General features: G+C 35.1%; 1 protein-coding gene across 1 annotated transcript in view; it reads left to right on the forward strand.

The window, feature by feature from the left end:
• Window positions 1–2,069: 2,069 nt before the first annotated feature.
• LOC129221486 (calpain clp-1-like) overlaps window positions 2,070–16,280 on the forward strand; it is a 44,587-nt gene continuing 30,376 nt past the window's right edge. Inside the window, exons 1-3 of the mRNA XM_054855968.1 lie at window positions 2,070–2,312; window positions 13,325–13,394; window positions 14,401–14,653. Of these exons, the coding sequence (XP_054711943.1) occupies window positions 2,070–2,312; window positions 13,325–13,394; window positions 14,401–14,653 (566 nt within the window). The remainder of the gene's footprint in view (window positions 2,313–13,324; window positions 13,395–14,400; window positions 14,654–16,280) is intronic.

Below are 16,280 nucleotides of genomic sequence, written 5' to 3' on the forward strand. Positions count from 1 at the left end.
TTCATCATCAACCGGGTTGAACTATTTTCATAAATTAGTAGTAGTGAGTAAGAACTACAAGTGTGTGTGTGTAGTTTATTTCCCAATAATTAACAACGTGATATCTTTTTAGTCTAGTGTATTATTTTGTGTAATATACACTGGTGTGCAAAAATTAAGGACGAGACGGATTTTTCAATATAACTTTGTACAAAAGCTTTCCAAATCAACACATTTAATACCGTAAGATCCTCAATATGTAAGGACATGTGTAATGTAAGCAACACTTACTAAAAGAGAAATCAGAGGAATAAAAAGAAGCTTTATTGAAAAAGTAGCATGGAGCGCAATGCGACTGAAGGTCGAAACATCCCTGTGATGGGTGTCCAGCAAGAAACTTCCGGTCTTTAGTAGGGGATATGATCTCCCCCGACTGCTACACAGGTTTCACAGCGTCGGCCCATGCTGAGAATGAGGGTGTCAATGAGTTGTTGAGGCATTGCTGCCCATTCGTCTTGCAGCGCCAATCGAAGCTCCCGAATCGTTACTGGTGGTAAGGTACGAGCTGCCAAGTGTCTGCCTAGAAAATCCCATACATGCTCGATGGGATTGAGATCCGGAGATCGTGCCGGCCCAATCCATACGTTCAATGTCCTCACTCTCCGAGAGCTGTTCGGCAGCTACTGTGCGATGACATGGTGCATTGTCGTCCATGAAAAGGAACTGCGGACCCATAGCACCTCTAAAAAGACGCACAATGGAAGAAGAATCTCGTTACAATAACGGGTCCCGTTGACTGAACCTGCGTCGAAGATGTGAAGGTCAGTACGACTACCAAGCATGATGCCTCCCCAAACGAGAACACCGCGACCTCCATACCTGTCCCTTTCAATGATGTTCGAGGGATGATTGCGGCTTCCCCGCTCTCTCCAGATGAGTATGCGATGAGAATCGCTACTCAGACTGAATCTGCTCTCATCTGTAAAGAGTACTCGTCCCCATTCATTGTCTTTCCAATTCCGGTGTTCCCGGCACCACAGAGAACGCCTTCTCCGATGGGCAGGCGTTAGAGGTACACACCGTATAGGGCGTCGTGCAAACAGACCACCACCGTGCAGTCTTTTGGCCACGGTAAAACGCGATATTGGTCGTCCAGTCGCCTGTGTCGTGTGTCTAGCGATTTCTCCCGCTGTCTGCCGCCTGTTTCTTCTGGCCTGTAAGACAATATACCGGTCATCTGCGGGTGTGGTTCCTCGTGGACGACCACTACTGAACCCTCGGATAGCTGTTCCTGTAGTTTGAAATTGTCTCCAAAGTCGTGAAACGATGCTGTGAGCAATTCCGAACTCTGCAGCCACACTTGTCACACTGCGGCCTTCCTCCAACTTCCCAATGATTCGACCTCGGGTAAAAGCATCCAGATGTCGTCTAACAGATTGATTATTCCCATTTCTCGCTGAGGCAGCAAACTCGGTGTGATTTTAACTGCTATACGGCGTGCAATCTCCTTGCCAGAAATACTGATCTTACACCCTTACACCGACAACATGCTTTATACTACTCAGACACTCCCCCATTACGTCTGCCTGCATATCTGCGCATGTGCTACCGTACTTAATCTCCTGATTGGTCTTTCTGTCCGCTCTGCCTCTTCGTTCAGCTGATATGCTAATTTTTCGACTTCGTCCTTAATTTTTGCACACCATTGTATTGAAAACTACAAATTTAATGGTGGCTAAGGATGTTGTATCATGTCTCTCTATCTCTAGGGTGCTCTATCTTAAAAATCTTTTTAAATAGTCGTAAGCTTTATGTGCACAAAAAGGAAAATATTCGGTTTATAACTACGGAATCCTACTTCGCGGAAATTCAGTTATCGCGGTAAAGCCTGGAACAAATTAAACGCGATAAACGAGGGTTGACTGTACTGCACTATACCTTCACACGGCAGTATATCATATATTCTTCTCTTTCCGTTTCCCCTTACGTGCTCTTCCCCTTGATTGTACTATTTACTTTAAAATAAACTTCATTCTTTTTCAGCTGCTCCCGTATGAGTTCTTCTCCCTGATCCGCATGCTCTCGCTGGAATGGGTCAGTCTGTGGCTGATCCGCCCGACGAGCACCCCCCGGAGAATGGACGGCTCCCCCACAGACCCCGAAGCCACTGCAGTGGCACCGCCCCTGCCCCCCTCGGGTTCCACTACCTCCGCAGGCTGTGCAGGGAGAGGGGAATCCTCTTCGAAGACCCCGAGTTCAATGGAACGAGCACTAGAATACCCAGCAGCAAGCACAGATCTCAATGCTCGACTGTCACGTGGATGCGACCCTACGTAAGTAATTCGTTTCGAAAACATCTTTGTAGTCATGCAACTTGATCTGTCTAAACACTTTTTCTTAATACAGTAAACTCCTATTAATCTGGACTCTATTAAACCGGACTTTGCTTAATCCGGACAGCCATTTAAAGTACTTACTGTACGAATTTACTTCTTTAGTATAAAATGAAGTCTCCAAAAAGCATCTGTGTGTTTGAACTCGCAAAACTCAAGAACTAACTTTCTTAATACAGTAAACTCCTATTAATCTGGACTCTATTAAACCGGACTTTGCTTAATCCGGACAGCCATTTAAAGTACTTACTGTACGAATTTACTTCTTTAGTATAAAATGAAGTCTCCAAAAAGCATCTGTGTGTTTGAACTCGCAAAACTCAAGAACTAACTTTCTTAATACAGTAAACTCCTATTAATCTGGACTCTATTAAACCGGACTTTGCTTAATCCGGACAGCCATTTAAAGTACTTACTGTACGAATTTACTTCTTTAGTATAAAATGAAGTCTCCAAAAAGCATCTGTGTGTTTGAACTCGCAAAACTCAAGAACTAACTTTCTTAATACAGTAAACTCCTATTAATCTGGACTCTATTAAACCGGACTTTGCTTAATCCGGACAGCCATTTAAAGTACTTACTGTACGAATTTACTTCTCTAGTATAAAATGAAGTCTCCAAAAAGCAACTGTGTGTTTGAACTCGCAAAACTCAAGAACTAACTTTCTTAATACAGTAAACTCCTATTAATCTGGACTCTATTAAACCGGACTTTGCTTAATCCGGACAGCCATTTAAAGTACTTACTGTACGAATTTACTTCTTTAGTATAAAATGAAGTCTCCAAAAAGCATCTGTGTGTTTGAACTCGCAAAACTCAAGAACTAACTTTCTTAATACAGTAAACTCCTATTAATCTGGACTCTATTAAACCGGACTTTGCTTAATCCGGACAGCCATTTAAAGTACTTACTGTACGAATTTACTTCTTTAGTATAAAATGAAGTCTCCAAAAAGCATCTGTGTGTTTGAACTCGCAAAACTCAAGAACTAACTTTCTTAATACAGTAAACTCCTATTAATCTGGACTCTATTAAACCGGACTTTGCTTAATCCGGACAGCCATTTAAAGTACTTACTGTACGAATTTACTTCTTTAGTATAAAATGAAGTCTCCAAAAAGCATCTGTGTGTTTGAACTCGCAAAACTCAAGAACTAACTTTCTTAATACAGTAAACTCCTATTAATCTGGACTCTATTAAACCGGACTTTGCTTAATCCGGACAGCCATTTAAAGTACTTACTGTACGAATTTACTTCTCTAGTATAAAATGAAGTCTCCAAAAAGCAACTGTGTGTTTGAACTCGCAAAACTCAAGAACTAACTTTCTTAATACAGTAAACTCCTATTAATCTGGACTCTATTAAACCGGACTTTGCTTAATCCGGACAGCCATTTAAAGTACTTACTGTACGAATTTACTTCTTTAGTATAAAATGAAGTCTCCAAAAAGCATCTGTGTGTTTGAACTCGCAAAACTCAAGAACTAACTTTCTTAATACAGTAAACTCCTATTAATCTGGACTCTATTAAACCGGACTTTGCTTAATCCGGACAGCCATTTAAAGTACTTACTGTACGAATTTACTTCTTTAGTATAAAATGAAGTCTCCAAAAAGCATCTGTGTGTTTGAACTCGCAAAACTCAAGAACTAACTTTCTTAATACAGTAAACTCCTATTAATCTGGACTCTATTAAACCGGACTTTGCTTAATCCGGACAGCCATTTAAAGTACTTACTGTACGAATTTACTTCTTTAGTATAAAATGAAGTCTCCAAAAAGCATCTGTGTGTTTGAACTCGCAAAACTCAAGAACTAACTTTCTTAATACAGTAAACTCCTATTAATCTGGACTCTATGAAACCGGACTTTGCTTAATCCGGACAGCCATTTAAAGTACTTACTGTACGAGTTTACTTCTTTAGTATAAAATGAAGTCTCCAAAAAGCATCTGTGTGTTTGAACTCGCAAAACTCAAGAACTAACTTTCTTAATACAGTAAACTCCTATTAATCTGGACTCTATTAAACCGGACTTTGCTTAATCCGGACAGCCATTTAAAGTACTTACTGTACGAATTTACTTCTTTAGTATAAAATGAAGTCTCCAAAAAGCATCTGTGTGTCTGAACTCGCAAAACTCAAGAACTAACTTTCTTAATACAGTAAACTCCTATTAATCTGGACTCTATTAAACCGGACTTTGCTTAATCCGGACAGCCATTTAAAGTACTTACTGTACGAATTTACTTCTTTAGTATAAAATAAAGTCTCCAAAAAGCATCTGTGTGTTTGAACTCGCAAAACTCAAGAACTAACTTTCTTAATACAGTAAACTCCTATTAATCTGGACTCTATTAAACCGGACTTTGCTTAATCCGGACAGCCATTTAAAGTACTTACTGTACGAATTTACTTCTCTAGTATAAAATGAAGTCTCCAAAAAGCATCTGTGTGTTTGAACTCGCAAAACTCAAGAACTAACTTTCTTAATACAGTAAACTCCTATTAATCTGGACTCTATTAAACCGGACTTTGCTTAATCCGGACAGCCATTTAAAGTACTTACTGTACGAATTTACTTCTTTAGTATAAAATGAAGTCTCCAAAAAGCATCTGTGTGTTTGAACTCGCAAAACTCAAGAACTAACTTTCTTAATACAGTAAACTCCTATTAATCTGGACTCTATTAAACCGGACTTTGCTTAATCCGGACAGCCATTTAAAGTACTTACTGTACGAATTTACTTCTTTAGTATAAAATGAAGTCTCCAAAAAGCATCTGTGTGTTTGAACTCGCAAAACTCAAGAACTACCCGGCCGATTTCGCTGAAATTTTCACAATTTGTTCCTTTAAGTCCTGAAAAAGATTGCAGACCGGTTCGAAAAACAAATTTGATGAATAGTTCTTTTTTTATTCCGATTTAGGCCCAAATTTCACGTAAATTCCTGTATATGGGAGTGAAAAATTACTTGCACATTTTTATATTAATATTATATATCGTTGAAAATAGTAGAATTTCCTGCGTTCTAGCAATTTGTTTCAATGCTCTAATATCCTTACGGCGGGAGTTATTTGTTTTTGTTTTTTTTAAGCTCGAATTTGTTTAGGCTTAGCTGAAATTTAGGCACTACTTTCTTCATTAAATCTATCAATAAAAAGTGAAGGAATGGTCCCACAGTTTTCTTTTTGACACCATTGGGAAAAGTGACATTTTTTACTCCTGATCTATATCGACCTATGGTCGAAAAACTAAGCTTCTATTTCCAAAGGAAAAATGTTACAGACCTTTTTAAATCAAGTTCAAAAAATCGCATTTCCATTCAAATTGTTATATATTTTCTTTCGCATTTTAACTCCTTAAACTTACTTTATTTTGTGTTTCCATGGTTACGCTTTTTAAATCCATCTTTCTCGATTTAATTTCTTAAAAGAAAATTTTAATATGTGTCGTCATTGTTTGGAAGGGAAGTCTTGCATGATGTTTTTTTTTCTATTTACGCCTGATTGTTGAGTATACGTCACTTGACACAATTTGTATTTTCAAGTTGGACCGGACAAAACTGGGCAACGCAGCTAGTTATTAAGGAATGGAGACTTAGCGAAACAAGAAGTTTTTGTACGAAGAATTTTCTATATTTGTGTAACGTATTTTTACAGTTTTCCCATATGTATTTTTAAATTTCAATCTCTTGAATTTAAAATACATTTTTTTCTGTTTACAGTAGCATGTTTATGTAAATTGACTTAATCTATAGATTATTAGGTTTAATACGTTTTTTCACCAACTTGGACTCTGCGGAGGAGTTAAAAACATTGAACTCGAAGAAAATGAGAGGTAAATTGACTAGATAAGCAAATTATGACTTCTACAGCGTGTTACTGATCAAGAAATTTGGCGCAAATTTTCTTTTCAAGTTTATTTCTCGTTGTAAAGGGAAAAATAATTATTAAATAAAAACAAAATGCCCGGCTGCGTAAAAACCAAAAAGACTAGAAAGAAAAAAAATGTAAGCCCAGTAGTTTAGAACGTTATTAAGTATTACTGAATAACTACACCATTGAAACATTTTATAACTGATACACGCATAAGACAAATCATAAATTGAAAAACAAATTAGATGAATGAACAGTCGAGGGCCCATTAATTTTTAATTCCTTTTACAAAAAAGGAAGTATTGTATTCGCAAAAACATTTTCACCCAAAAATCGGCCTTAATTTCCATTTTGCTCACCCCCGAATGAATGTTGAGTTTTTTTTTCAACCCGACCACACGTGGATATGTGCCTAGGAACGTACAGATACCCAAAATATCCATTTTGACGATCCCCGAGTTAATTACAGCGAGTTTTCTCGTGACGTCTGTATGTACGTATGTATGTGCGTATGTGTGTATGTGTGTATGTATGTCGCATAACTCAAGAACGGAATGTCCTAGCAAGTTGAAATTTAGTACGTAGACTCCTAGTGGGGTCTAGTTGTGCACCTTCCTTTTTGGCTGCATTCGGATGCTCCAAAGGGGGTCTTTTGCCCCTTTTGAGGGGAAATCATTGTTTATTTCGATGTAATCTCAAGTGGTGTTATAATTTGGCGGACACTTGGCGATATATCGCCAGTCTTTTGGTCGCCAAGTTTTTTTTTTTTTTAATTTTCAAATCTGGTTTCAATTTGGCCATTGTTGGTGATATTCAGAGAGTAAACTTTTGAATCATATTAAAACTGCCAATAATGAGAAAATGACATTAAATTGGAGTAAAAGGAAGTCATGTGATGCACACATCAGCTCGTTGAATCAGGAACCTCGTAAAATTTGAATGGGCCCCGACTGTTGATCCTTCTAATCTGCTTTTGCATTAATGATTTGTCTTAGTATCTCTAAATAATCCCAGAATCTGTTTTCAAACAGAGAATAAAGTTTTGAACCATTCGTGGTCACACCAGACTATTCTAGTATCGTAAAACAAATAGGCTCGTGCAGTTTTCGACGAATATCTTGACTTTTGTCTGTGGGTAACGTTACTTGAAATCTAAATTACAAAATTACGGCACTAATTGGAAATTCATTTTACTGCGCTATAAAAATAAAATATCGTTTATTATAAGCCAGTATCAGAAAAAATGTGTATTTAGTTTTGAGTCTGCTTCCTGCTACCTTTCATAGCCATATAACCTAGTTCATACTATTTTGACTAGCATAACAATGTGACTTAATTCATACTACTTTGACTATCATAACAATCTGTTCCGTTGGAGGCATTGTAACAGAAACCTCACACACCTGTCCTTAAAAATCACTTTTTTTTAAATCTAGATTGTCGAAACCTACATCTTTAGAATAGTTTTCTTCATAATAAACCCCCGCAAACGCGATATTTAGCTTGTCACACTGACTGCTTTTCTGCGTTATCGCGATTTCAAATTAAAGTGTCAAACTTCAAGCAAAATAGAGCAGCGATTCGCATGAAAGGAAAGATAACATCAAAGTAACATAATCCGTTAAAACATCAGGACTCAAAGCGTGAAGGAATTCAGCCATTTTTAACTCTTAACACCACAATGGCTTTGAAAGTGAATTAAACCGCTACAGTCCGGATTAACCTGTCGGAAATGTAATACTTTAATGAGAAAGAATTTCAAACTCTTAGTGGAAGAATTGCTTTGCTCTTTATTTGCACTCTGAATAATTAATTAGACTTATTTTTTCGCATGAGTTGAGAAGGTTAACTTAAAGTATTTAAAAAATGTTTTACATGATTTTTATTTTTTCTTCAGAATGAATAAATAGAATAAATTTCATATTCAAATACGCAACTCTTCGACAATTTTTATGCAAAAATAAATAAAACAGAATATTTAAATTATATACGATCAAAGAGAGAAAAAAATGCTGGTTTTATGCTAATTTTTAAAACTATTTTTGTCACTTTTTTTAAAACTTTTGTTCGATCGCATTATAATTATTTTGCAAGAAATTTTTGGTTTCGATCATATTTTATTCCAAAATGTTAATTTTACAATGAAATTATGAATTTTTAATGTATTTGTCAAGTTATTCTTACGTTTTCTTTCTCGTACTTAAATATATTGATATTGTACACAAAATAATGTCGCATAAGTTTTCAAATACCTTCAAACTAGATTCATATAAGCACACACTCCACTGCTTTTCATATCGTTTTGCTCCTACACTCAGACACGGATGAACACAGAAATCTATTAGAACAGTTAGTAGTCCAACGTTGTGAAGCACAAAAATTGCAAAATTATTGCAGACACGTGTTTTGGTGTTACAAGGAACACCTTTTTCAATGCTAAGAAGTGTGAGCTTCTGGATGAAAAGTCATCCGAGGAAAGCCAAATGGTGGAACAGGAGATAGTATAAATATCAAAAAATAGAAATTAACCAAAAACAAAAAAGATAAAATGACACCTGGAGGCTGAATTTATTATATAATTCCATCGGGAAAAAAACGTTAAGTAATAAATTTTGCAAGAAAACCCATAAACAATGCAAAAAGTCCAAAAATGAAACCACTCTGCATAAATTAGCAATAAATTTACCAGCGGGAAAAACTATGTATGGAAGCAATGTATCAAATGGAGAAATGCAGGAAAAAACAAAGTGAAGGATAAACATATTGGAATTAGTTAATCACAAAACGAGATAAGAAAGCAAAAAATGAAAAAAATAAAAGTAAGAAATGTACACCGTATACATAAAAATAATAGAGAAACTAAACAAATTTTAACAAAGGAGTCCACACAGAAGAAAAATAGGGAATTGAAGTAAGATCGTTAACTAAATTAGAACGGTTCCTCAGGATGTGGAAAGATTCCCAAAAATCAAGATCCGACGAATTGGGGCATTTTTGGATAATTTGATAAGAGTTAAAATCAAAAGAGTGATTCGATTCCCAACAGTGTTGAGCAATATATTATTGCTCTAAGGTATTTATTCGTTATACAGAAATCTATATTCAAAATTAAGTAAGTAAGCAGCAGACTTTTCGTCAAATGATCGGCTCGCCTTCTTTACACTTGAAGATTCTCATCAACAGATATCAATCTGCAAGGATGATTTTTGTTCAGGGCCGTCTCGACGGGGGGAGGGTGGGGCAATCGCCCCGGGCGCCATGAAATGAGGGGGCGCCGTAAGGCGCCCCTAGTTTTGACGGAACACGACGATATTCACACGAAAACGACATTTTCACGAGGGACGCTTTGCGGCGCCCCTCATCGTATAAAATGCCCCGATTGTATAAAATTAAGGGTGGCGTAACCATAAAAAAGTTTTAAGGGAACCTATTAAAAAAAATCATTTTGATCGGATAGGTAAAAAGGTCAAAAGCTGTTCGGTCAAAATTTGGAGCATTTAGTTTTAAAAACGCAATTTTTGCCTTAAAAACGCGATTATAGGCGATGTTTATTGATGTTACGGTAAGGCCTCAGAGACTCTTTCCGATCGATTATTTTTTTAAATAGATTAAAATCAATTCCTTCTCCCCCTGCAAGTTTTCGAAATTGAAGTTTTAAAAACGCAACTTTAAACAAACTTTGGAGATTTTATGGATAGGAGGATCTGGAGCATTTCCCAGGAAAATTGTTCAAAATTATGGTTCAAAAAATTTAAGCAATGTTTTACATTCTGGGGCTGTTCAATTTTTTTGTAAGTCGTTTAAAAAATCCATTACTTTTGATATTAAAGAAAGGCGGCATGAGGACCCTTGCACAAATATTTTCTTAAACTCAAGTCTTAAAATGCAATTTCTAAGGCCATAGTTTGTAATATTAGGGCCAGTGATTTTTCGAAATTAGAGCTCCAAAAACGCCATTCTGAGCGATTTTCGATGTTGTTGAGTATTTGTGAGCTTCTCCTTAAAACTTACAAGTATTTGATGCAAAAAAATAACAGCTTTATATGAAAGCTGGTATTAAGTTGGTACAAGTAAAACTAAAAAACTCTTGAAAAGAATAATTAGATGATTCCAGATCGAAATTTGATTTTGATGTAACTTACTTCGATATTTTCTATTTATAATCATCAAATTATTTATTCGTGTTCTTAGTTTGATCAATATGAATAACCAACTCAGTTTTGATTGTTTGTTTTTTATCTAGTGGAATAACATTTTACTAGATAAATATTTGGATTTTCAGCATTTCCCTTTTTTCAAAGTTTTTGGGGCATTAATATTTCACAAATATTCGAAACAGATTCATTGCTTTTGTTTTAATTTGTATTATGCATAGCCCATTGACTGTTCTGTTCATTAATGTGTAAAAAAAATAAGTATCTATTATGCATTGATGTTAAAACTAACTTGATTTTTTTGTGTGTATAGGGGGGGGGGGGGCTCCAGGAAACTTTCGCCCCGGGCGCTGTCTGCTCTTCGGACGGCCCTGTTTTTGTTTTCAAACATTTTTTTAATTACAAGATGTTAATTTTTCAATTATATTATCTGTTTTAAATACGTTTTCGAACTTGTTCTTATGTATTGTTTCTGCAATATCTGTAGCTAAATTTATAGATTTTTTGAGATTCGAATCCATATCGTGATTTATTTGTAGAGTCTTTCTTTCCCTAGAATATAAAAACTTTCTGTTGTGCACTAACTGTTGCACGGCTGCACTACACACGAATAGAAACTATAATATTCACTGATGCACTTGTCGGTCACTTCGAATAGCATTGCACATACTGAAATGTTTTCTTCTCAACAAAGGCAACTTCAATAACAATGGATTCAAATAGAGGCATCTATAGAATGGAGTCGTTTCCAAAGTATTTTTTTCTGAAGAGCATGTTTAAAAACATGGGATCTGACCATTTTTTAAATAATTTGACTAAGTTTTAATATTTTTAAAAAATTACTTTAATCGGTGAACTTTCATTGTTTATGCTTCTGTCGATGACATCACAAATGATGAAATGCCATTCAGTGTCGCCGTTCACAGAGCAAAATATTTAATTCGCATCTTTACTCACGTGTTTGGGCAACGATAGGGTTGATAGCAAGCGTAGAGTGCAATTTAATTCGCTTCTTGATTATCATAACGTGGAAACGCGATAGAAAGATGCGCCAAAGAGCATCATTTGTGACGTCATCAAGACCACGCGTTATTTGAAAAATCGGACATTTAAAAGAATTAATTAAAAAATAACTGTTGGGAAAATGAAAGTATTTTCTGGGTCCATGTTATTAGTTTATTTTATTTTATTTATTTATTTATTTTTTTGCTCATTCTATCAATTTCAGTGACAAAAAGTACTACTATTTTTGACTGAAAGAAACAACCCCATTTATATCTCAGGCTGAACACATAATTATGACTGAAGCACAGTTCAACGGGTCAGAAATCGTTAACAAATATGCATTGCATGAACTACTATTTACTTTACTTGGAAGGAAATTTTTAAAACCAATCTTGGCAACCTTGACAAAACTTCCTCAAATTTTCAGCTTTGTAAATATAACAATAAACATCGTCTCCAGTAGGGTAATTCAAAAAAACTTTTTGTCAGCTAGAGTCCAGGTTACACCCTATTTTCTTTTTTTAGACATACTAATATTATTACGCTGTAAAAATTTTAGCTTCTTACTCAAATTTTAAGAGGGTGCTCAAGGTCCCCTCAATTAAACTTTAGCCATACCATAGAAAATGTCACAAATTTAGAAACATTTTAATTCCCTCAGCTGTTGTTTTGTAAATAATTATTATGTATGCAATGTATATGCATATTACTAGCGTATATTTTATAGTAGCGTATAAAATGTAGCACTGTTTTTTCTGTTCAATGTCTTTTTTAACCCCCCTTCCCATATTAATGAAGTTTGGAGGGGAGGGGGGTTGAGCACCCTCTTTCAGTTGAAATAGGAAGCTAAAATTCTTCCAGTATATTGTTATTCATAAGTCTAAAAATATTGATTGGTATCCTGGTATCTAGCAGAAACTTTTTTTTACATGAATTTTTGATCCACCCTAGACTCCAGTATTGAGAACATACGTAAAATACTATTAAGCAGTATCACAGAAATACAATGTTTATTGTATCTAAAATATTCATTTGATGGCATACAATTTGTCAAAAAGAAGAAAAAGATGAAGTTTTTTTTAGTTCAACTAGTCTGGAGAAGGTGTTGGCTGTTGTTGCAAATGCCAAGTTATCAAGAGTTTTTATGCTTTAGGATGATCATTAGTCCGTTGCGTCCACTCGTTGCAGATTATATAACTTTTACTTAAGGGAATGGCTGCAAATGAAATATTTTTCAGAATTCGGATGCAGCAGGGTTATCAGGGTTCGGATTTTTTCCCAAGTTCTTGAGTTAGAGATCTTGGGCTCTTGAGATTTTGTTCGCATTCTTAGTTTTGGCTTATTCATGAAAAATATACATTTATTAAATATTTCTCCACTAAAACTCAACATTTTCACTAAAGTAATTTTTTGGAAAAGTCTAATTACAAGTAATTTACTATTAGTGTAGTACTTGTAAATAATTTACTTTACAAGTGTGGTCACAGTGCGAAATGCAAATTCTTACTGGAATGATACAGCAATTGCTTATAGCTAAACTGTTTTTTCTTTTTTAATTTTTTTTAATGATGTCATTAAAAGTTCTAGAATCAATGAAGTATTATGGCGCAAACCGCATATTGATACGACAATTTGTTGCGTTTCAATGATGTTTTGAAATGTGCCAAGAACTTTTCGGACACCCTGCATATTAAATGATGCGCAGGGACTACATAATGTTATTCGATACGTGTGAGTGAAGAGTTAAGTTAAAACTAAAAATTTATTCAGCTACGTGAAAATATAACAATGCTTTACTTTTTTGGAATGAAGTAAAAAACCGAACCCCCACTAAAAAAAAAAGCTAACATTTTTATTTCGATCATTTTTTAAAGTCACTGATTTTTTCTTTTTTAATCTTTTTTCTTTTAGGAAATTTGTGCAAGACCAAAGTTTGTATCCGAAAGCACTGCACGTTTTGATATCGAGCAAGGAGAACTAGGTAAGAACTTATTAAGGCATCGGATTCTAAAAATCAAATATCTATTGCCAGTCAGAAATGGCTCGTTTATAACTTAGAAACTTCCTGGGTAATAGTACTTTTACAAGTACGCATACTAAAACCTGTCTATTATATAATACTAATAATTATCAAGCATTTCAGATCATTTTATTTCGAAGTAAAAACAGTTTTAGTTTTATAAAGATTTATTTTTTATAAACAATATTATAAAGATTTAGTAAAATATTTGTCTGGATTGCTCGTAACGTTTATTCAATAAATTGAAACGCTCTTCCACTCCGCAAAGTCAGGTTCGATTCCCCGGTTATATGCGGTCGACTCAGCCTGTCCTCCCTTCCGTACGTCGATAAAATGAGTACCAAGCGTGCTTGGGAACCAAACACTAAGGGCTCCGCGTTAGGCTGACCACATAACTGGAACATCTGCTTTGCACCCCAAAGCCCCTGGTCAGGAAAACTGAATTGGGCACAGTATACCTTGGCCGCCATGGGGTGTTGCGCCGCTGAGGTTAGTTTAGTTTTAGCAAGCATAATCCTTAAAAAAATAGATTTAAATGTAGAAAAACTTAAAAACTGTTTGCAATGCATAGCGGTTAAAGAAAGTTGGAATGCTACACTGGAGCAGTTAATAAATCTCATATGACTAACAGTAAGTTGACGTTAAAAGCACATTTTTCGGTACCACAGTATGCACGCTTCGTTTAGCAGAGTTATAAAACTGGAATTACTAAAAAGTTACTTCCAAATATTAATGTAAGAAAAGCACATTATTGCATCATTTCTTTTCAACTTATTGAGAAAGTTTCTTCTTTTCACTTTTATCCATTAAAAAGAAAATTGCATTAATTGAAACATCATGAGAATACAGTACTGGCAATAGATTCTTAAATTGGTTTGTTTACTGAAGCCCTACGAAAACTACACATATATTGACTATGTTGACATATATTGACTATTGTATATTGACTAAAATCTTTTCACACTAGGAGATTATAGTCTTGTGGCAGCAGTGTCTTGTCTGACCATGACACCTCGGTTCCTAGAACGAGTAGTTCCACCAGATCAGAACTTTCATCAAGGCTACTGTGGAATCTTCCGGTTCAGGTTCTGGAGGTTCGGGGACTGGGTGGAGGTGGTCGTCGACGACCGGCTGCCCACAGCGAAAGGAAGACCATTGTTCCTAAGGTCAACGGATCCTACAGAATTCTGGCCTGCCTTGCTCGAAAAAGCCTACGCTAAGTAAGAACATAATAAAATAGTAAGAACATACTTTAATAAAATTAACATATTTGACTTAGGACAGCGGTTCCCAAATTGTGTACCCCGGCACAGTGAGTTGCCACAGGAAGAGGCTAGCTGCCACGAAGTGTCCATAATATCAATATATATGTACTAGAGATACCGGTACGGCTTTGCCCGTAGTAAAAAATTAAAAGGTCATTTGGTTCGCCTGTATATTTACAAATAATGGATGATGAATTTCTCGCCCATTTGCTAATGTTCATTTGCTTGCATATGTTACGGTTCCACGTTATGGTAACTTGGTCATTTACTCGTTCATCTTATGATAATTTTTCTCGGGAAAATGTTCTTAAAATTGGAATAGAAAAAGAACAAAGTCGAATTTTCGAAAAATTGCTTCGAGGTGATCAACCCTAGGCTACGAACTAATTCTGTGCCAAATTCCATGTAAATCGGCCGAACGGTCTAGGCGCTATTCGCGTAACAGACATACAGAGATCCAGAAACACAGGCTTTCAGCTTTATTATTAGTAAAGATACCGCAAAGATAAACTAGAATGCCGTGAGAATATAATAATTCTTCAAAGGTTACCACAAATCGGAAAAGTTTTTTAACCCCTGGTCTAGGGTATTATTCATTTCAAACTAAAAATATCAAATTTATTGTGATGTTTATATTGATCCCCTTCCGCAGTGCAAATATTTATTCATTCCAAAACTGATTCGTTGAACTATCTTCGAAACCAGATCATTTAACAAACTATTTTAGTCTTAAATTTAGTTGTTAAAATTAATTTGTACAACCTACTTAATGTTAACGACTTCCTTTATACTGATGGTAATTGGATAACAATGGACAGTTTAAGTTGTTGGTTAAGAGCACGCTAGTTATTCTTGACGGCATTTTCGTGTTTAAGGCTTTGCATTTATCTACTAACTATTTTTAGATCCGTTTCATTAACATATACTTTACGCAGATTAAACTTGCCTCCTGTCTTTCACTTTTTTTTTTTGCTATTTCCTGTAGATATGTCAGTGAACCATTCATATAACGTGCGGAACAAATGTGCTATATTAATGACAATGGGGTTGTTTCCTTCAGTCAAAAGTAGTACTTTTAGTCACTGAAATTGATGCAAGCAAAAAAAAAAAAAAAAATATATATATATATATATATATATATATATATATATATATATATATATATATATATATATATATATATATAAATATATATATATATATATATATATATATATATATATATATATATATATATATATATATATATATATATATATATATATATATATATATAATAATAATAACATGGACCCAGAAAATTCTTTCATTTTCCCAACAGTTATGTTTTAATTAATTTTTTAAAATGTCCTATTTTTCAAACAAGGCGTGATCTTGATGACGTCACAAATGATGCACTTTGCCGCATCTTTCTTCCGCATTTCCCTGTTATGATAATCAAGAAGCGAATTAAAATTGCGCTCTACGCTTGCTATCAACCCTATCGCTGCCAATACACGTGAGTGAAGATGCGAATTAAATATTTTGCTCTGTGAATGGCAACACAGAATGGCATTTCATCATTTGTGATGTCATCGGCAAG

Source organism: Uloborus diversus, chromosome 4, assembly GCF_026930045.1.
Source record: "Uloborus diversus isolate 005 chromosome 4, Udiv.v.3.1, whole genome shotgun sequence".
NCBI classification, from domain to species: domain Eukaryota; kingdom Metazoa; phylum Arthropoda; class Arachnida; order Araneae; family Uloboridae; genus Uloborus; species Uloborus diversus.